Source organism: Neoarius graeffei, chromosome 12 (assembly GCF_027579695.1).
Source record: "Neoarius graeffei isolate fNeoGra1 chromosome 12, fNeoGra1.pri, whole genome shotgun sequence".
NCBI classification, from domain to species: Eukaryota; Metazoa; Chordata; class Actinopteri; order Siluriformes; family Ariidae; genus Neoarius; species Neoarius graeffei.
The window spans coordinates 69,076,009-69,099,187 of NC_083580.1; the positions used below are offsets into that span (position 1 = coordinate 69,076,009).

At 41.0% G+C, this 23,179-nt stretch overlaps 2 protein-coding genes across 8 annotated transcripts in view; one reads left to right on the forward strand and one right to left on the reverse strand.

The window, feature by feature from the left end:
• slc29a2 (solute carrier family 29 member 2) overlaps positions 1 to 6,271 on the forward strand; it is a 28,619-nt gene extending 22,348 nt beyond the window's left edge. The window contains exons 11-14 of the mRNA XM_060936311.1: positions 539 to 647; positions 739 to 824; positions 4,455 to 4,654; positions 5,348 to 6,271. Of these exons, the coding sequence (XP_060792294.1) occupies positions 539 to 647; positions 739 to 824; positions 4,455 to 4,654; positions 5,348 to 5,459 (507 nt within the window). The 3' untranslated portion in view covers positions 5,460 to 6,271. The remainder of the gene's footprint in view (positions 1 to 538; positions 648 to 738; positions 825 to 4,454; positions 4,655 to 5,347) is intronic.
• Positions 1 to 20,170, reverse strand: part of rbm14a (RNA binding motif protein 14a) — a 28,189-nt gene extending 8,019 nt beyond the window's left edge. Inside the window, exons 1-6 of one of the 7 annotated variants that reach the window (XR_009655775.1) lie at positions 19,763 to 20,170; positions 18,755 to 19,604; positions 15,227 to 17,250; positions 14,064 to 14,748; positions 7,260 to 7,319; positions 115 to 7,134 (exon numbers count right to left, since the gene is read on the reverse strand). Coding sequence is in view for 1 of the 7 variants with exons in the window: in XM_060936308.1 (XP_060792291.1) it covers positions 16,965 to 17,250; positions 18,755 to 19,604; positions 19,763 to 20,111 (1,485 nt within the window). In the remaining 6 variants the exon portion in view is untranslated. Of the gene's footprint in view, positions 1 to 114; positions 7,135 to 7,259; positions 7,320 to 13,382; positions 17,251 to 18,754; positions 19,605 to 19,762 lie in introns of those variants that run through there. The other 6 variants (XR_009655776.1, XR_009655774.1, XR_009655773.1 and 3 more) reach the window with 6 other exon arrangements.
• Between the last annotated feature and the right edge of the window lie 3,009 nt (positions 20,171 to 23,179).

Consider the following 23,179-nt stretch of genomic DNA (forward strand, 5'->3'; position numbering starts at 1 on the left):
TATATAGACTTTGATTACAGCCGTCACAAAAATGCCGATGGGGCCCAGACAGAATTTGAGTTTGACACCTCTGTGGAAGAAAATGTAATAAATGAATATCCAGAAGATTAAAGCTATTTCATAATTCAAGCTTTATTGCAATTTTACATCTGGAGTGCGCGCGCACGCGCACACAGTATACATTGACTCATCTCCACCATTAAGACAGGACAAACAGTTTATACACTGGTTTGAGAGACAGTTACACAAACTTGACTCACCTTTCCTCCACATTAAGACACACACACCAAGACCACATCCTGCTCAGCACCCATCCATGTCAAAACACACATTTAAATTAATCAAACAAAATATTAGTTTCCAGTAGTGCAAATGATTAATTGTTGATCGGCTTTTCACGCTCAGGTAGATAAATGCATATTTTATTTCCACATCCCTGTTGTAAAGGGTTTTTCCAGGCTACCACACATTTTGTATTTATAACATGCCGTATGGGTAATGTTCTTAGTCATCAATTTAATTTGCATTTATTTTTTAGATTTGGATGATGGCTTTGTGCGTGACGTGTGTTTTCGGCGTCACGTTATCTGTTTTTCCGGCAATCACTGTGCTGGTGCAGCCAAATCACCTGTTTACAGGAATATGGGGTAGGTCTCCATTTCAATACACTCTTTTCCAATTGCCAAAGAAGAAACCAGAATAAAGCATGAATTCAATGTCTCTCTCTCTCTCTCTCAGCTGAAATATTCACGCCTGTCTGTTGTTTCATTGTCTTCAATGTAATGGACTGGATTGGTCGAAGTATCACCTCCGTTTTTGAATGGGTAAAGCTTCAGCATACATTTCATGTAATATTATATTTCAATATTCACGCTCATGTCAGAGCTTTCATCAGTTCTACTGACTGGTAGGAAATTCCTGCTGTTCATTTCAACTGAATTTTATCTCTTATAGCCAGGGGTGCACGTAACACGTAAACACGAAGGAAGTGCTTTTGCTGGAGTAGAAGTTATACTACACGCTTCCCTTAGTGCAGGGGTTTTCAAAGTGTGGGAGAGTCAGCCCCACTCAGAGAGCAAATAAACAACAGCGCCCCCCCTTACAATTTTTGTTGTTGCTATACTTAATGTTCCATTCGTATTTTAAAAAAATGGTTGTACACATTTTTATTTTTTTCTTTTGCACATTTTAAACATCTGTGCCTTTTGAAAAATCTTTTTACACATTTAAAACATATGAGCTTTATTAAAACATTTTTTTTTACACATTTTAAACATCTGTGCTTTTTTAAAACCTTTTTTTTTACACATTTTAAACATCTGCTTTTTAAAACATCTTTTACACATTTTAAATGTGCTTTTTAAAACCTCTTTACACATTTTAAACATCTGTGCTTTTTAAAAACATTTTACACATTTTCAACGTGCTTTTTTAAAACGTGGTTTTTTTTTACACATTTTAAACATCTATGCTTTTTTAAAACATCTTTTTTACACACTTTAAACATGTGCTTTTTTAAAACTTTTTTTTTTTTTTTACACATTTTAAACATCTGTGCTTTTTTTTAAAAAACATCTGGTTTTACACATTTTAAACATCTCATAGCACCGTTAGCTAGCACCTCTTGGCAGACAACACACTGTGGCAGTGGAGCATCTTCAGATCCAGTCCATGAAAATCCAAACTTTAAATAATCGTGGTCATACTTCATTCTTTTTTTGCTTGGCCCAGGCTCTGTCTCCTCACTCACTGTAGCTTTAGGTACTAAAAATCGATCCATTTTGTCTCTGGCAAAGGCTAGCTGAAGTTCGCTAAATGTCCGCAATAGTAACTTATTCCAGTTTATTTTTCCTGACGTTGCGCCTCCCCTGAAGAAATCTGGCGCCCCCTAGGGGAGGCGCGCCCCACACTTTGAAAAGCCCTGCCTTAGTGTTTTCTGCTGCGCATCGTTTATTTTTCAGCACGCATGCGCACCAGTTACTGTATGTGTACCCCTGTCTATAGTCCTTTTAAGAGATTCCTCCTCTGCATTTAACCTGACACAGTGAACACACGCATGCACACCCAAGTGAGCAATGAGCGCACACACACACATACTCAGAGCAGTGGACAGCTATGCTACAGCGCCTGGGGAGCAGTTAGGGGTTAGGTACGTTGCTCAAGGGCACTTCAGCCATGATTCAGAGGAAGCGGAAAGTGCCATTCATTCACTCAACTCCCCTCACATTTTTCCTGCCGATCCCAGGAATCAAGCCAATGACCCTTTGGGCCCAAGGCTGCCCCCATAAACCTTAAAAACCTTTTATTACCCAATTGAGCCTTTGTCAGAACTACAACAAGATTCAACAGGAACACCAATAGGAGGAACCAAACAAGGAGAATCCTGATTTATACTAGGTGGTACAGGTGTCAAAAAAGACAAAGTGGTTTTATTATAATACCAGACACTTGATCACATACAGATGTAACGTTAGAAACAAAATATAGCCCCATTAGAATCAGTGCTACAATTAACACAAAATGCTAAACAGGATAAATAACACAAGAACAGTGTAAAGATGAACAAACTCGACTGAACAGTAGTATGGCTACTAGTGTAAACTCTTAATAGTCCTGAGCATCAGTATGAAAACGTGTCTCGTTAAATATAACGTCTCATGTAAAATGACAGAGTGCAGTGAGTTGAGTAGGGTAGCAGAGTGAAGTGATGTGTAGTGGTATTGCCATTAAGGCAGAACTGTTTAGGAGTCTACTGGCTTGTAGGAAGTAACTGTTCATAAATCAGAGACTTGTTAGCTCATCTGGCCGACAGGCAATGAGCTTGTGCCATTCATGTGTTATCCGTCTGTCATCCGTCCACATTTCACGAAAACTGCTTCTTCTCTCTCAGTTCTTCACTGATTTTAATTCTTTTTGGCAGGAAGGTAGGTCTGCCTCGGATGCATATAGCGTCTACCCAGATTCGCTTAATTACAATTATTAATGAAGTTACGGACTAATTAAGCCTTAATGAGCAGTTCAACAAAAATCGCTTCTTCTCGGTCACTTCCTCCCCGTTTTGGATTCTTTCTGGCAAACAGGTCGGTATTCCTAGGGTGTATATAGCTTGCACAGGGTAGCCCACTTTACAGTAGATCGCTCCTTCTGGACTAGATGGGGTCGAAGTGAGTTACGCCGTCTCCGATGGTCTCGTTCTGATTTGATTTGGGAAACCACTTCAGCTTGCGCCAATTACAGTGGCCCCATTGTACTGAATCTGCATGTCTTTGAACTGTGGGGGAAACCGGAGCACCCGGAGGAAACGCAGACAACATGCAAACTCCACACAGAAAGGCCCCTGTTGGCTGCGAGGTTCAAACCCAGAACCTTCTTACTGTGAGGCGACAGTGCCACCCATCTGTAACCTTCTTCCACATCGGAGAAATGAGAGGAATCCTTTGTGAGACACCGCTCAGTGTCGATGTATTTGATGGCAGGATAAAATAACACAGTAATGGACTGGACAGATGGCTTGTAGGAAGTAACTGTTCATAAATCGGAGACTTGTTAGCTCCTCTGGCCGATAGGCGATGAGCTTATACCATTCATGTGTTATCTGTCCGTCATCCGTCCACATTTCATTATGGCTGGGAAACCACTAAAGCTTGCGCCAATTACAGTGGCCCCATTGTACTGAATCTGCATGTCTTTGAACTGTGGGGGAAACCGGAGCACCCGGAGGAAATGCAGACAACATGCAAACTCCACACAGAAAGGCCCCTGTTGGCTGCGAGGTTCAAACCCAGAACCTTCTTGCTGTGAGGCGACAGTGATAACCACTACACCACCGTGCCGCCCATCTGTAACCTTCTTCCACATCGGAGAAGTGAGAGGAATCCTTTGTGAGACACCGCTCAGTGTCGATGTATTTGATGGCAGGATAAAACAACACAGTAATGGACTGGACAGTCTTTTTGACAGGGCGTATTATTATAGGGAAATAATAAATGGATATCTTAAAGATAATGAATAACAGTTGTAACTGCATACATCTTGTATTCACAGTTTACGGTCTTTCCATACTGTTTGGCATGAGAGAAGCCTGATAACCTGCTGTACTGATATAATGACAATAGAATAGAATAGAATAGAGATTTGAATTACAGTCTGAACTACTATCACGGCTGCTGTTATTCCAGTCAGGTTTACAACCCTGTGGTATAAAGTTAGTTTGTGCACATTCAATCATGAATTTGAACAGCTTTGGGAAGCCATGGCCTACAGGTGAGAGAAGCAGCTTTGGACCAAAAGGTCGCTGGTTCGATTCCCTGGTCCAGCAGGAATGGTTGAAGTGCCCTTGAGCAAGGCACTTAACCCCCAACTTGTTGTGCACCACTCTGGATGTGTCTGCTAAATGTCTATAATGTAACGTAACGCTCCTGTTGGAAATTAATACTTGCTATTTGTCATCATAGCCCAGAAAGCAGAGCCGCCTGTTCCCGATCCTCGTGGCAGCTCGTATGATCTTCATTCCTGCATTCATGTTATGCAACATTCCATCTCGCACCTATCTACCAAGTGTTTTCAAACACGAGTTTGCCTACATAGTCATCATGTCATTGTTTGCCTTGACAAATGGATATTTTGGCTGTCTCTGCATATCCTATGCTCCACAGTAAGTAATACTACACACAACCATACAGTAGTACTCTATTAAAGCATCATTTCTGTTAAGATGCATAATTTAATAAGCTGCCATGCATTCCACAGATAATTCAAAAGAACTTTGTTACTCTTGGTTAAAATTAAAAATATTATAATTTACAATATATGGCCAAAAGTTTGTGGACACCTGATCATCATGTTCATATGTGATTCTTCACCATACTGTTTACCTCAAAGCACGTCTTTACATGCTGTAGCTTTACAATTTCCCTTCACTGAAACTAAGAGGCTCAAACCTATTCCAGCATGACAGTGCGCACAAAGCAAGCTCCATGAAGACATGGTTCACCATGGTTGGTGTAGAAGAACTCAAGTGTCCTGGCACAGAGCCCTAACCTCAAACCCAGTGAACACCTTTGGGATGAACTGGAACGCCGACTTGGCACCAGGCCTCCTCATGCAACATCAGTGTATGACCTCGCTAATACTCTTGTCGAAATTTCCACAGCCACATTCCAAAATCTAGTGGAAAGCCTTCCCAGAAGAACGGAGGTTATAACAACAGAAAATGGAGTATGAAAAGTGGAATGTGATGGCATGGTGTCCACAAACTTTTGGCCACGCAGTGCATCTTGTATAGATTGTGTTTTACTTCGACTACTAGTAGTGTACACACATCCTCATGCATTTTTTTGCTCACTAGGTTGGTGAGGTCTAAAGATGCAGAGACTGCTGGGGCTTTGATGACCTTTTTCCTGGCTTTGGGACTGTCACTGGGAGGCGTACTCTCATTTGCCTTGATAGAACTGCTGTAGTTTTCAGTGAGCACTCATTGGTCATGCTGTTCGGGCCGCTATTCTATTTTTGCATTACACAAATGTAAAATGTTGCTATGGTTTGACTCAGGACAAATTTTGATGATAATATGTCTGTTTGTTAATACTGTAATATTTTAGTCATTGTGGACAGCTAGCACTTTATGGCACCTAAGGACCATAATTTCTCCAAATGTACTTCACTCAGGTGCGTTCATGAGGTTATTGGTCAAGAATATTCAGATATGGTAGTGTAACGATTAAATGGTGTCCAAAAGGAAGAATATACAGATCTTGCAGTCACGTGACCGGAAAGTACACAGACGCCATCTTGTCGGGCAACAACACAGCTGAATACTGCTGCACTTGTGTACAGAATGGATCAATTTCAACCGACGGACTACACGGCTCATTTTTCTAATGAACAGATAACTAGATATATGTCTAAAATAAACGATCTACAGATTAGTGACCCTTATGGCTTTCCGGACGGAGTTTTCACGACCGTGTCAGTGGATTTTGAACTGCCAGCGGAATACCTGGACGTGTATAATTACCTCATCAACTTTCCCTCGCTGTTCAGTGGTGAAGCACTGCGTGCTTATAAATCTCTGCACAGTTATCTTTACAGAAATTCAGGATTTGTCAGCGACTCAGATGTGGCATCTTGTAAACAAGAAAATAATCCTTACTGGATGGGTAAGTCACTTAAGTATTACTAGTACTGCACTGACCAGCCGATTATAGAATAGAATAAGGTAATTCCAGCTGTAATTCCAAATCGTCCGTTTTGTTTACATGGATCTGGTGTTGGAGAGGTAGAGGCTTAGCAGTGGAGGTTTGAGTGGCTGTTTTCTGAGCTTAGTCAACAGGCCGGCTCTGCAGCCTCGCTTTCGCTTCCGCTCCCGGCGCCGCCTCCTTCGCTTTGCTTCCGATAACAATCCACGGAGACCCCGCTGGTCTCGCTATCTCGTCCGGAATGTTTTTTGTTTTTTCTCGTCCGGAATGTTGTGCATGCGATGAAAATCGCTACAAACCGTCATTTTCTGCTGGAAACCAACGTCCAGTAAGTCCATACGGTTGTAGTGGATATTGAAGTCCGGTACAGACGAACAACACGCAAAAATGCACACAAAAAACGTGCACAGGTAGGGAGAGTTTGTAGCCGCAGCCGTTGTAGTAGAATTGTATATAGTAGGGTTTTCCAGAAGAAAAGGTAGAAGTAGAAGGCGGAAATATGGCGTTTGACCGACAAGATGGCGTCTGTCACAATCTGGATCGGCTGTGACGTCACATGCAAGTGCTCCATTGGTGGGGTTTCTTTTTTTATTACATAAATTTTAAAATTGTAATATAACATTTTAATGACAACTGCATTTGTTTGTTTTTTAAAGGACACCAGTCAATGTTTTACACTATGCAAGTTTATTGCTCTTTTTAAGCAGCTATTCTCTTTTTAATGGTTTAACTTTCATGTCTGTCGCATTCATTTAAATAAAGTCAATTTTGTATTGATGGGATATTCTGACGGGGTGTCTGTCAGGTCATGCGTTCACCATGTGTTACTGTTGTCCATAAGTGTGTTCGGTTTCCTACTCACTCTAAAGTTTGTTTCAGTGTCCTTGTCTTCCTTCCAGCAGAATCAATGTCCACAGTATAACCTCAGATCACTGCACTGTAATAGTTAAAGAATAAACAAATATTGTTCTGTACAAGAATCTGAAGGAGACCATCAGCATAGCTGTCACCTGTCATTTTATGAGAAATGACTGATGCTGTACTGGCCAGTTGTGCTCTCACCTGCTCCATGATCTCACACAGCTCTGTTTATACTCTGCACTTCACACCTCCATTGCCCTCCTAATGGAAACATGTTAAAATATATTTATACCTTAGCTATGGAAAACAGCTGTTTGTTTGGCTGGCAGCTTTGAATAAGTCATTGTATCGTGATGACCAATACAGATTCAGTCCAAAATATAAAATCACTTAAAAATCAAAATGCCTGATTACGATTCATGATGGTATGTAGCCATGACAACAAGCACAAAATAATGATTTAGGGTAGGTATATATTCATTTTGCCACTAAACTTTATGAAAATCAAAACTAAGACAAATGATTTTAATTGGATGAGCACACAACCTGAAAAAAAAAAAAAAGTGCTGTACGCTTAGTCTGTGCAACATTTTTAGCACTTAATGTCTTATTGATTAAAAAAAAATGTTCCGCACCATTAGACAAACTGCTTAAGTTGAAAATAATTTAGAAATCTACAGCATTGATTATTTTTATAGAAATATACTCAATGTCCACTTTATTAGGAACACCTGTACACTTGGCCAATCATGTGGCAATAGTGCAACGCATAAAACGATGCAGGTACAAGTCGAGAACTTCAGTTAATGATGTTCACATCACACATTAATATGGCAGGAATACGTAATTTTTTGACTAATCATGGCATAGATATTGGTACCAGATAGATTTGCTGGTTTTACTATTTAAGAAACTGCTGCTGGTCTGGGATTTTCTCACACAGCAGTCTCAAGGTATGAGAGAACACGGTGGTGCAGTGGTTAGCACGATCACCTCACAGCAAAAAGGTCCAGGGTCGAACCTCCTGGCTGACAGGGGCCTTTCTGTGTGGAGTTTGCATGGTGTGAGCGTGGGTTTCCTCCAGGGGCTCCGGTTTACAACACGGTTCAAAGACATACAGGTTAGTTAAAATACCCAGCCACTGGGTTGTACAAGCTAGTGCATATTTAGTGCCAGTTACAAGCCCAGATCGATTGAGGGGGGTTGCATCTGGTGTAAAATGTATGCCAAAACAAACATGCAGAACAGATCCGCTGTGCGGACTCCTAACGGGAACAGCTGAGAGTAGTCGTCGTCGTCTCGAGAAGGCATGCAACAATTCACTCACGGTCACAATTCGATCCACCACCATATTTTTTGAAAAAAAAATTAAATGAAAATTTTATTACAAAAAAAATGCAATATTTATATTCCTCATCAACTTAAATACTCCTTTTATTTAACAAAAAAACCTTTTGTTTCATTTTCTTAAAAACCAGCAAAAGTTACTCATATTTGTAAAGGTTGGAGTAAAATGTAACAGCCTATAAACTAAAATATTCCTTTTATTAGAAATGAAAAAGTTCGCAACAAATAGGCTTTTTCTTCATTAACATTTATAAAGATGTACAACTTTCATTTTTCTTCTCTTTAGCTTTCAGCAGTGTGTAAAAGGAGAGCTCAGATTTCCTGTTCTGATAGCTCTTTCCCATTTTTATCTGGGTTTTCTGTGTTTTTTCAGGATTAGAAGTGTATTACTTCTGCCTACCATGAAGTCATGTGCATTCCCCCATTTTACATTATTATGTCCCTCTGCTGTCTAAACAATGGAATTAGAGCTAGGAAAAACTACGAGTACACAGCCTGATAACAATGGCAACTCATTTACAACCCCAATTCCAAAAAAGTTGGGACAAAGTACAACTGTAAATAAAAACGGAATGCAATAATTTACAAATCTCAAAAACTGATATTGTATTCACAATAGAACATAGACAACATATCAAATGTCAAAAGTGAGACATTTTGAAATTTCATGCTAAATATTGGCTCATTTGAAATTTCATGACAGCAACACATCTCAAAAAAGTTGGGACGGGGCAATAAGAGGCTGGAAAAGTTAAAGGTACAAAAAAGGAACAGCTGGAGGACCAAATTGCAACTCATTAGGTCAATTGGCAATAGGTCATTAACATGACTGGGTATAAAAAGAGCATCTTGGAGTGGCAGCGGCTCTCAGAATTAAAGATGGGAAGAGGCTCACCAATCCCCCTAATTCTGCGCCGACAAATAGTGGAGCAATATCAGAAAGGAGTTCGACAGTGTAAAATTGCAAAGAGTTTGAACATATCATCTACAGTGCATATCATCATCAAAAGATTCAGAGAATCTGGAAGAATCTCTGTGCGTAAGGGTCAAGGCCAGAAAACCATACTGGGTGCCCGTGATCTTCGGGCCCTTAGACAGCACTGCATCACATACTTCCGTATTGGAAATCACAAAATGGGCTCAGGAATATTTCCAGAGAACATCTGTGAACACAAATCTGTGAACACAATTCACCATGCCATCCGCCGTTGCCAGCTAAACCTCTATAGTTCAAAGAAGAAGCCGTATCTAAACATGATCCAGAAGCGCAGACGTCTTCTCTGGGCCAAGGCTCATTTAAAATGGACTGTGGCAAAGTGGAAAACTGTTCTGTGGTCAGACAAATCAACATTTGAAGTTCTTTATGGAAATCAGGGACGCCGTGTCATTCGGACTAAAGAGGAGAAGGACGACCCAAGTTGTTATCAGCGCTCAGTTCAGAAGCCTGCATCTCTGATGGTATGGGGTTGCATTAGTGCGTGTGGCATGGGCAGCTTACACATCTGGAAAGACACCATCAATGCTGAAAGGTATATCCAGGTTCTAGAGCAACATATGCTCCCATCCAGACGACGTCTCTTTCAGGGAAGATCTTGCATTTTCCAACATGACAATGCCAAACCACATACTGCATCAATTACAGCATCATGGCTGCGTAGAAGAAGGGTCCGGGTACTGAACTGGCCAGCCTGCAGTCCAGATCTTTCACCCATAGAAAACATTTGGCGCATCATAAAACAGAAGATACGACAAAAAAGACCTAAGACAGTTGAGCAACTAGAATCCTACATTAGACAAGAATGGGTTAACATTCCTATCCCTAAACTTGAGCAACTTGTCTCCTCAGTCCCCAGATGTTTACAGACTGTTGTAAAGAGAAAAGGGGATGTCTCACAGTGGTAAACATGGCCTTGTCCCAACTTTGAGATGGGTTGTTGTCATGAAATTTAAAATCACCTAATTTTTCTCTTTAAATGATACATTTACTCAGTTTAAACATTTGATATGTAATCTATGTTCTATTCTGAATAAAATATGGAATTTTGAAACTTCCACATTATTGCATTCCGTTTTTATTTACAATTTGTACTTTGTCCAAACTTTTTTGGAATCGAGGTTGTATTTCATTACTTCAAATCATAAATTTGTATCGCGATTCACGATATATCGTTACATGCCTAGTCTCTAGAGCAGTGATTCCCAACCACTGTGCCACGGCACATTAGTGTGCCGTGAGAGATCATCATGTGTACCGTGGGAAATTATCCAATTTCACTTAATTGTTCCGAAAATAATTATTTATTTACTGCAAATAATTTGTCTTCGTTCATCTATGCCAGTGACCTATAGTAACAGGCAGAACAATTAAATACTCTTCCATTAGATGGCAACAGGTAGCTAATTAACCTGTGTATCTACCTGTTGCCATTCAAACAATAGAATTAGTAATGCTTTGGGTGTGACCGCAGTGATGGCGATGGATAAATATTTGAAAAGAAAAAAGTGCACAATCCAAACTGGGGCCTGGAGAAAATTCTGACCCAGATGAAGGCCCTAGTATGAGTAGAGGTCAGAAGAAAGCAAAAAAAGGTGATTTTCCACAACTTATCTATGTGAGCTGGGCTTTTCAAGCATGACTGCTATAAAAACTAAAAAAAGGAGAGAGACTCGGAGCTGTTGAAGATCTTCGTGTGTCTTTCTTCAATTCCTGCAAGTATATCAGCTTTGTGTTCAACTAAACAGGCCCAGGTTTCACACTGAGTAAGTACATTGTGAGTAAACTGAGATGAGATGATTATATATACACACACTCTTTTGTGACATTTTTGTTTGGTGGTGTGCCGTGGGATTTTTCGAATGTAAAATGTGTGCCATGGCTCAAGAAAGGTTGGGAAACATTGCTCTAGAGTTCACACAGAATGGTGTGGGAAAGGGGCATTGAGTGAGTGACAATTCTGTAGGTGGAAATAGAGGTCTGCACGGGTCAGATTTTTCAGTCCCGCTCCTGCCCGCATTGTGCAGTCCCACTCCCGTCCGCGCCCGCAAAGAATTATGATTTTCAGTCCCGCAAATCCCGCCCGCAAATCCTGCATGATGCAGACGTTCGCGTTATTTCTCAGGAAAGTTCTTGTCTTGACACAGCGTGATGGTGCCCCACCCCCTACTTTGAATGGATTTGAGCATAAATATCTACAGCTCACGTTTGTTATTATTTACCTTGTTTCGGAATTCAGCATGTAGTGTCTCTAATAATAATAATAATTAGTGCTGTCAAGCAATTAAAATATTTAAATCGCGAATCGCACATTTTTATCACATGAGAAACCATTGTAATTCTCTGATCAGCATAAAAAAAGTGAATGGGCTTGCTTTGTACCAATGGTGTTTTTTTTTTTTAATTGCAAAGCAGAGCTAGTAAGAGAAGTGAATTGATTTACTGCTTGCGTTAGTCTACAACTTTAATCAGAGAGACAGGTTACACAGTGATGGTAGGCTTGACTCAATGCTATTCCAGAAATCCTTCCTGTAATATGCAAATTTGGCCGCCTCTGATTGGACAGCCAAATTTGCACATTACAGGAAAGATTTCTGGGATAGCATTGAGTCAAGCCTACAGTCACTGTGTAACCTGTCTCTCTGATTAGAGTTGTAGACTAACGCAAGCAGTAAATCACTTCACTCATGGTTCTCTTGCTAGCTGGGTGTGAACTGCAAGTCATTAGAGTGATCAAAGGATTTCCCGTTAGGGTGATCAATGGCAAATTTAAGATGCCACTCCTCACTCAATCTGACTCTCTCTGCAAATTTAGGCATCTTAAAATGTTATTAATGCCAAATAAAATATCCAGCACAAATTATATATGATAGACATAAATTAATAATTTATAAATTTTACTTCAAACACATTTTTAGTTAGCGGGACTGCAGCTTATCACCGCTCCTGCCCGCGCCGCATATGTGCACTCCTGCTCGCAATGAGCTTTCAAAATTTGTCCCGCGCCGCACTGCTTTGCGGCGGGTCCCGCGGGAGTGCAGGGCTCTAGGTGGAAACACCTAGTTTATAAAAGATCAGAGGAAAATAGCCAGATTGGCTCGAGCTGCCAGGAAGGATACAATCATATTACCAATCTTTACAACTGTGGTGAGGAGAAAAGGACATCAGCATGCACAAAACATTGAACTTGGTGGTGGATGGGTTAACAACAGAAGACGACAAGGTTTCACCCATCAGCCAAAGAACAGAAATGGAAACTGACATGGTCTTCTACCGTCCTGAAGGTTTGATGTTTGGTGCATCCCGAGATGCTTTTCTGCTCAGAACAGTTGTAAGTGTCATTAGATGAGTGACCTAGCAGCTCGATCCAATCTGGCCACTTTCCTCTGATCCCTCTCATCCACAAGATGTTTCAGCCTCCAGAACCTCCATTCACAGGATGTCTTTTGCACCATTCGGTGTAAACTCTAGACATGGATGTGTGAGAAAATCCCAGGAAATCAGCAGTTTCCGAAATACTCAAACCAGTCCATCTGGTATAAACAACCATACCATGATTCAAATCACAGAGATCATACTTTCCCCCAAACTGATGTTTGATGTGAACATCACCTGAAGCTCATGATCTGTATCTGCATGAGTTTATGTACTGCACTGCTGCCACACGATTGGCTGATTAGATAACTGCATGAATGTGCAGGTGTAAAAGTGCTCCTAATAAACAGGATGGTGAGCGTACTTTTTTTAAGATACAAAATTACTTGGACTAAATTTACATTTCTTTGTTTTCTTCCATTGCTTTTAAAATCAGCAAGAAAATCAAATTCATACGTTTCACAGATACTGATCAAGTTGTGTTCCTGATTTTGGAACAGCTTCCCCGAAAGTACAGCTGACCTCTGTCCAAAATATCCTCTGTAAATAGTGTGCCATGCACTTTTTTTTTTCCTCTCTCTTTCTACAAATGCAAACACACACCAATGTGGTTTTTATCAACGTATTTAATTTAGTTTTACAAGATTAGAGAAGGACTACAAAGACAAAAAGACTTGACATTTTTGCTGGGACAGTAGCAAAAGAAGTAACCCAATGTCAGTAAAAGTGGTAGCATTTAGCTCAACTAAAGCATACTCCCTGAATGATTATTTCCTGACCTAAATTAATCATAGGCAATGCTTTACGCGTTCAACTCACACCCAGAAAATTATGCATGTTGTTCAAATAACAGCTTATATACACATCAGTGAAAGAAATATGAAGTAGAAGCTGCAATACATCATGGATAACGAGGAGACAATACATTTGAACTATCAAAACTGACATCAAGAGTCACGCACGTACTGTTAAACTGTAAATTCAGGAACGGTTGGACTCGACTATTTCATCATGAGTTATCAGGATGTCTAAAAAAAAAAAAAAAAGTCAGACACACTGATCCAATTAAAACTCCACGTACCCAACTGACTCCTTTTGAAAGTCCTCATATACGAACCTGGTCCTGACTACTTTCTGAAAGCGAGCTCTAAAAGCATCGATCCCTGAGGCATGTGTTTAAAGTCGGAGACGTACAGAATCGTTAAAGGTTGGCGTGATGGGACAGGTGAAGTGTTGGGTTTGAGGGCAGGAATAGGTTTGAGTGGGACAGTGGCGCACTGGTTACTCACCTACCAGGCGACAGCCCCACCTCTTGCCTTTTGGTTTGCACTGCGCCCCTTAAAGCTGTGCTGTCTTCATAACAGTTCAAAGCACAGCCAGGGAACCTCAGTTGTAAGCGTGTGCGCACATCTCGTCTCGTCTTACTGAAAATGCTTAAAAGAAACACCAAATGCCACAGAACAAGCCAACAATTCAGTTTCCCCTGATCCCACATGTTCATGCTCTTTATGAAGGATTTTTTGTGAGCAGGTTTCTTGTAAGACACTCAATTTCGGTCCTCAAAAAGAACACAATGGTAACGGTGACTTCTGATTGGATGTGCCACTGGGGCTTTAACCAATTGCAAACACCCAAACCAAGATCACGTGGGGTACTTTGTGTGCCTGAGCTAAAGGACTTTGCTTCTCTGTTTGTAAAAACTGTCATTTTATTTAACCCTAAGCTGTGGCACTCTTACAGCCCCATCATTGTTTTTTTGTTTTTTTTTGTTCAAGTTCTTCAGCCAGAAGATGCATCTGAGCTGAGTTGGAACAGGAGATGATTTAGGGGAAGTGGTGTATGGTCAAGGTGCAAGCGTGATTGGGGCCAGAGGGCTTTACCTTTCTGGGGAGCGCATCCATGCCACTGTGGAACTCTAATTCTCTTCCCCCGTCATGTGCAACTTGGCATCCTGAGGCCCGGGAGCCATTTTAGCTGTAGTTAGCGAAAAGGGAAAATGTGGCTGGAAGAACAGTACGAGTAACCAGTCATGCACTATTTCTAGCAAAAATTTACAGACATTTAGCGTTAATGTAAGGAGGCCTGATGCACTTATAAAGAGCTACCCTTCCATCACCATTCCACTAAATGTTGTGACTGAAAACAATGACCACTCCAATACAATATCTGCTTTTTTTCTTTTTTTTTTTCGTCTTGTGAACATCAGGGCCTGGATACGCTTAGGAGGCACTGCAAGTTTTCTATCAGGTGTCTTTCAGAAATGTGTTAATTACACACAGCAAAAGCAGCCCCCTAACATAATACACTGAAAAAATACAAATGGTAATTCCTTAATCAAATTCTTGCAGGTCTTTTCAATCTGTTGCCTATTACTTTACAAAAGGTTTGCTGTATCCAGGCCAGTGAGACCATGTTGTGTATGTGTATGTTTGTGTTTGTGCGAGTACCCCACCATCTCTCAGCGTTGGAATGAAAGACTGAAGACAGTCTGAGGTGCATTCTAAAGGAAAGAGGACATAAGATCATTAAAAAAAGAGAGCTTTCTCTGACTTTTTTTTCATTACAATCATTTTACTGAGGTTTGTAAAGCACACTGAAGGAATGCTACAACATTCTCCATAACATCTGAAGCCAAACCCCTACAATAAACAACAAATGAGCTCTTGCTTGCAATTTATGCAGATCTGTAAAGAAAAATTTATTTAAAATTTATTAAAACATTACATGTCAGATGTTATGAAAACCTCATGTAGACTCCTTCCTCTAGTCTCCAAGTTAAATAGGCAGGTTTGAATCAAAACCTCTTGAACAAAATATTTTTCGAGAACCTGGTTTGAAAGAAGAAGAGCCAATTGAACTTTAAATTCAGTGAGTTTAATTCAAACTGCCTCAATCCTTTATCCACTGGTTTAGCACATTTCCTTTTGAACAAAAATACATCACATATTTATATTCACTGCATTTTATTCTCAAACTCAAACCAACTGGAGGCCTATTGCAATAGACCTTACAACCTCAAAATCAAACCAACTAAATGAGCACTGCCAAATCAGTCTAAAATGTACTGTCATGAGAAAAGTGGGGACTCAAAAGATTTAGAGGAAATAAAAAAATAAATCACAAGCGGCTGGAGGGGGGAAACTTTACTGTCTTGGACCAAGAGGAGAAGAAGAAGAAAGAAAGAAAGAAAGAAAAAAAAAGTCATGAGAAATTAACCATCACTAGTCGCCTGAACACATTATTTTGTCCATGTTAGAGGAGGATACAAAGCTAGGAATGGCAGTCGATTCCTTTATAGTCCTGCAGCACAATCTGCAGACTATACAAATGGCATGTCCAACCCAGAGTCAATAAAGATATGGAAATAACAGGAAAACAACTAAGCATGAGTATACACTAGTCAAAAGTCTGGGGTGTTTTCTGGCTGATGAACGCTAGATAGACTAACAAACACTAGCCATCCGTTTTGTAGCCTAGCCTCATTCCAACAGGTGAATTTTATAATCGGAGTTGAGCTTGGTGCTGAGAGCAGGTTATGCCCTATTGTGCCCTCAGGCGGTGCCTAATGGGCTGAAACACAGCAAGTTCTATTGTGTTATTTAGCGGATACTGATGGAGCATGTCTCTGCCCAAAGCCAAATCCCACCCATATGGAACAGACGGTGATCTGATGTGTTAATGTGTGGCTCTTTTACAAGTGAAAATGTTTTCTCTCTCAATCTGACATTCACACAGACACACGCACACAGCCATCAGCCACACAGGTCCTCTTTGTATTTCAAATTCCCACTACTGCTTTCATCCAATGATTATCAATTTTTTTTATTATTATTTTTTAAATTGTTATATACAACTACAGCACATAGATCTTGGAAAGGCATCTCTAAATAATTACCCAATCCTCCACCAATCAGTCAAAACTGTATTATCTGCCGTTTACGAGAAATTCACAAGGCTCCTGGTGTCAGATTAGACACGACAAATTTTGTTTTGTGTTTCAACTTATCACAATAACCAGACGTCTAATTAACAGACTCATAAGATACAATAACGCAAGTTTGGTGCATAAAGCCAATTGAAAGATTTAACGTATCCCTTTCCTCATCACTTATAAAGAAGGACCGATACTACCATACATTCAGCACCATCAAGCACACAGGCGTGCACACACACACACAAGGTGGTGAGCTCTATCGGTATGTGGGCTCTGGCATGTGGTGGTGGGAGTAGTCAGGACTGCGGAGGTGGGGATCCTTGTGTGGTGGAGGTGGCTCATACGCTCTTGGAGATGTGCCGGTTCCAGGAGCCGCCATGTGATTGGCATCCATCGGCCCTGAAGGCGGCATGGGCATGGTGGGCATCTGAGGCGGCGGTGGTGGCGGCGGTGGTGGATAGTAGTACTGGTACTGTTGATACTGTTGGTATTGCTGGTACTGTTGGTATTGTTGGTACTGCTGGACATACTCTGCATAGCACCTAGTACAGAGACACAGGAAAAAGATCTGCTACTTACTGTGCAGAAGTAAACAATGGATTCTTACTAGTGGTCAATTATCTTCTCCAGTTTTCAGGTCTAAAAAGATTTTCAAATCAGAGTTGGAAATAACATTTTGTAGGATGAAATTGCAAGTCTTCAAACAAGCCAGCTTTCAACGTAAATAATTACTTAAGCCTGTTTTTTTTTCTTCCAAACAAGTCTCAGGACTAAGCTTCAAAGCACACAAATATGCCCAAAAGTTTGTGGACACCCTACCATCACACCAATAACTTTTTTGAGCTTCCTACTCCAGATTTAGTTAGCCTGGGCCCGCCCATCCTAAGCATGACGCAACACGAGGGCCTGTTCCGAGCTTAGTCTGGCAAGGCAGGCTATCTCCAGCTCTTCCAAGCTCCCGAAAAATCGGGAGCCAATCAACTTTGAGCATCTCCAACGGCCCTGGGTAGAGGCGTGTTCAAGGCAGTGACGTAGTAGAACTGCGACCGGAAGCCATAGATTGTTTACAGAATCTATGCCGGAAGCGCTTCATTCACTAGAAACATTACGAACATGGAGCAAGTTCTCATTGAAAACGGAGCAAAGAGCAGCCCTGGAGGCATTTATTGAAAGGAAGGACGTTTTCGCCTTGCTCCTGACCGGCTTCGGTAAGAGTTTAATCTACCAGTTAGCCCCGTCGCGTCACATACGTCAGAGGAAAGAGTGATGCGATTGGTTTAAGCTTCGTCACAGCCTTTTCTGGCTTCGACCAGTAGCAAACTGAGGCATTTCAGGAAGGCGGGTCAACCACACACTTTGGGAAACGGTTGGGCTTAATATCTTTGCCAGACCAATAGCTCGCAGAGCTCTGAAGTCGCGTTAGCCAGACTAAGATTTAGTGCCTCTTTTCTGTTATAATAACCTCCACTCTCATGGAAAGGCTTTCGCCTAGAGTTTAGTGTGGGGCTCTGGGGATTTGTGCCCATTTCACCACAAGAGCATTAGTGAGGTCAGGCGAGGAAGGCTGATGCCTGGAAGAACGTCCACAAACGTTTGACTATACAGGATATTCTCATACAACATCCTTATTTAGTAATCATGAGCTTGATTTTTTGCATTCTTCAATTTATTAAACAGGCTCCAATATCGAAGAGCTTAATGAAATGGCTAACAACAGGTTTTGATTTCTACCGACTCTGGCACAAGTTCCCTGTTTATTTAACTGGCTATTTGGTTGCAAGATCTGGTGGCATATTAACTAGGATTTAAATTGCACTTATTTTTATTCAAAGATTTAGAAATGTGGTTTTGTTTTTATGATACATGTACACCAAAAATATTTGGTTTCTAAATTGGATGATGAATGAAATTAATCTTAAGGAGTTTAGCCAGAGTATAGGACTAAACCTAACCCTACTGACAAAAGCATTTCTTTAAAAGACATGTCATGTATCCCAGTTGCACACTTTCCACGCAAAGACTAAATCCATTACTACATGCATGTACCTTGCAATAGGGTCTCCATCTTTAATAGCAGGCATCTCGGGGCCTCCAGGTGGTGTGGGCAGTAGAGCACGGCGTTTGGGTCTCGCCGCACTAATGGGCTGAGGAACAGGGTCAGGCAACAGAGCAGAACGTCTCACTGGGCTCCGGTCCCGGTCTGATTTGGTAATGGCCTGCTGCTCAGCCAACACTTGCTGGCCCTGCTCGATGAATCGCTGCCGAGCGGCTTCAAATAAGGCTTGTGGGTCAGTCTCCGCACCACCCATGGTCCCATAGGCAGGGCCTGCATATGCAGAGGAGTTTGTTCCATAAGCAGGGTTCATGGCTGTGGTGCCTGATGGTGCCTCTCCTGCAGCTGGGTAGCCTGAATCATCTGTTTCCTGGCCGAGGACCTGATCAGCCACAACACCGTACACTTGACTTGCCAGGGCACCGTAAACTGCAGCGCTCACTGGTTTACCACCTGACCCGCTGGCTTCGGTCAGACCCTTTAGGGCTGCATATGTCGGATCAGAGGTGTTGGTGTTGAAGAAAGAGTTGTGCACGCTCTGTTGTACTTGAATAGGAAGTCCAGCAGCAGCGGCGGCCGCAGCAGCGAGCACAGCTGCCTGACTCTGGTGGTGCTCCATGGGCGGCCTAGTGGGACACTCACCTGCGAAGTGTCCCTGTGTCCCACAACGTGCACATGGCACTTTGGGAACGCCTGCTGGCTTGGTTTGCTGGACCTTTGAGAGTTCCACAGAGAGTGGACGGCCCATGTAGGAGGTCCCGTGGAGGGCCTCAATAGCGTTCTCTGCATTCTCTTGATGCTCCATGTGTACAAAAGTATAACCTACTGAGGAGTTGGGTTTGGCTGCAACAGAGAGGAGAAGAAAACGAAATGCAATATGAGGAAAACAGTATGCTGAAGGTTAATCACACCAGGTGAGCACATGTGAGAAATCAAAAAAATCATACGAGAAGCAAAAATCACATATGAGAAATCAAAACATTTCAATAAAGGCAGCATACTTTTCACTTTTTCACACTCCAAGACGTTGCCGAAACGAGAGAACAGTTCATGCAGTTCAGCAGTAGTGCACAGAGCACTCAGGTTCCCCACATATACTTTGATAGAGTTCTGAGGCCTTCCTCGAGACTCTTCAACAACAAGGCTGCGACCACGAAACTCTATACCATTCAGACTACGGATGGCACAGTCAGCAGCCCCTTCTCCCTGCAGATGGACAAAGGCAAACTGCCTCAGTAAAGTAATGGTCTCCAGCTTTCCATAAGGGGCAAAAAGTGCTATTAGGTCATCTTGTGTTGTTTCCACTGCCAGATTCCCAACAAAGAGCTTCACCCCATCGCTGTCGTCCATTGCAGCCAAGCAAAAAATAAAATAAAATTTAAAAAAAAAACAAAAACACACACCACCACCTAGAAATGAGGAACATGGCTCATTTTCTATTTTTTTGTATAGCACATCCTAGATTCTCATACAAGTTATCAAAGCGATTCTAGCCTGGCATTTCTGTCATGCAACCAGTAATGAAGAAAACTTACGAGGACTTTGGTATAATTTAAGACATTGAAGCTATAACAGGGGCAGATTATTAATATCTTTTGGATTAACAGCTAATATAGCAATGAGCACAGGAAGATTCTCATATGTCGATACAAAACTGAACAAAATCACTACTGGTTTTATTGTATGCAGCCATGTGCTTGGCAGCATCACTACTACAAAGGACCAGAAAAGTCATTAAGGCTCAGTACTTGGGTTCAGACTGGACAAAGTGGAGATGACGGTGAAAGGGGGAAATTTTGGCCAAGCTCTCAGACATCACAAGGACACCAATTCCACCGGGTCCATGAAACAATCAACACGGAGCAGCACACTACTTCAGATGTTGTGCAGAAAGGAGCAATTTCACAAATACTGTCTGCCTGCAGATATCTTTTTTTTAAGCACATCTACTTTACTTCACCAATCTAAACATGGATGGTATATATTTGAATCATCTCTCTCTCTGGTATCCTTTTTTTTTTGGGGGGGGGGGGGGGGACACATTTTAGATTTCTGGCACAAAATCAAATATTCCAGGAAAAAAATGTCAGTTAAAAAAAGAAAAAGCAGCAGCATATTACACAAGAGACCACTTTTCAGACATTTTATTTATATATATATGCGCTGCTGGGTTTTGCTGCACAAATAAGAAGCAAGTGTGACAAAGTGTCCAGAAGAACTGTGGCTGGTTTTGCAAGATGCTCAGTAAAACTTAGAACTCATTTCCTTATAGAACTTATAATACAAAGGGCCAAATTACTCAATCCTGATTGGTCAAAGAGGGCTTTTTTCCTTAACACAGAGCCGTATTTCTGAAATGTGCTCAGTTGCTAGTTTGTTGCTTGGTTACGGTTACAAAAATTAGCCAATTTTGTCAACAAAATGGCTGACTCTGCTGACTCAGCAATGCTGCGTTTCGCTATATTTGACGAAGAAATGATAAACCAATTGAAAGCTGCAAGCGAAAATGAAAATACCAAAAAAAAAAAAAAAAAAAGTACAAATTTTTGGCTTTCCGTGTTTAAGAAATGGGCCACAGAAAGACAAATAAATGACTCTCTAATGGCATATGAATGCTGAGTTAGACAAGGCACTATCGCAGTTTTTTTTGTGTCATGATGAAAGACGCTTTAAAAACTGATTCAAACGTGCAAGATAGTCTTGCGCCCTGATTAGTTCAGAAAACGTGAATGACAATGTTGTGAACTTGAATGATTTCCGAAGTATGAATTTGGCCCTATATATTATAAACAAGTAATCATGTATAAACAAGTATTTCAATGCAAAATCGCTAGCTGCTAAACTTGGCCTACACAGACTGTGCACTGAATCCATGCAGGGTCTCTCAGCCTGCTGGCGGATCCGCACGTGACGTCACGAATCTGGATCAATCTGGCTCCAGGCTCCCTTGGGATTTTTCCAACCGCGTTTTATTTTATTTTTTTCCGCTGTAGAAAGATAGCCTTGTGCAAAATTACCCTTCTGGATGTGTGTGTAAAGGGACATACTTTCATATTTAAAAAAAAAACAACACTAAATTGGTCCAGGATATGCCCTTTAAAGTGCCATTCCACCATTGGATGTATTTTTTTGGCATAAAATACAATATATTTTATGACAACATGACTAGACAGAGAAATATTTTAGCTTCAAAATGATATATCAAACAATTTTTTGACAATGACAAGTATATTAATTTTGCGACCAAAGTCACCTACCCTTTTAATTTCCGCGTGGTAGTGAAACGTGACGTCATCGGCAGGTTCCCCTTCTTGTGTACCACGTCACGTGTGACGTGGCACAGATTATCAGCAATGGCGGATAGAACGCGATTGTCAGCTTCGGAAAAGAAGCGAAGGAAAATAGCAAGTGATGCCCAAAGGAGACGGTCGATGGTGAATATCGGCACAGCAATCGACAAGTGGAAATCGCGTTCTATCCGCCATTGCTGATAATCTGTGCCACATCACACGTGACGTGGTACACAAGAAGGGGAACCTGCCGATGACATCACGTTTCACTACCGCGCGGAAATTAAAAGGGTAGGTGACTTTGGTCGCAAAATTAATATACTTGTCGTTGTCAAAAAATTATATGTTTGATATATCATTTTGAAGCTAAAAGATTTCTCTGTCTAGTCATGTCATAAAATATATTGTATTTTATGCCAAAGAATACATCCAATGGTGGAATGGCACTTTAAGGATTAATTTCACTCGTGATTTCAAAGTTTTGAAATCCTTAATTTTACTCAGCCCCATACGATTATACAAACTGTACCCAAGGCTACTCCTGTTTTAATGAAATTAAATGTTCTCACATTAAAAATAAAAAAAAAAACAACTATAAAGAGCAGTAAACACTAATAAATGAAACCAAGTCAGTATCTGGTGTGAGAAAAGAAAAAAAAAATTACTGAAAAAAATAATCCCAGGTCCAATTAGTGCAGTTTTATAAGGAAATGAGCTGTAGTTTTTACTGAGCGTCTTACAAAACCAAGACCAGCCACAGTTTTTCTAGACACTGTCACACTTGCTTCTTAATTTTGCAGCAAAACCCAGTAGCTTTCATTATTATTATTATTTTTGTCTGAAAAGTGGTTTGTGATGCAATCTGCTGCTTTCATTACTGATATACAAACATTTTCCTGTAACACCTAATTTTGTGCTGGAAAACTGTTTAGAAATTTGTGCTGAGCTGCCTAAGACTTTTGCACATTTACCCGATATATGAAAATATAATAACATAAAAACAGCCGATTCCGGTTTGGACTTGCAGGCTAACGTCATTAGCAGCAAACCCGCCACGACAAACCTTCAAATTAGCTTCAGGTTAACTAGCTTCGTTATCTTTTTCTGGTAATTCGCAAAAAAAAAAAA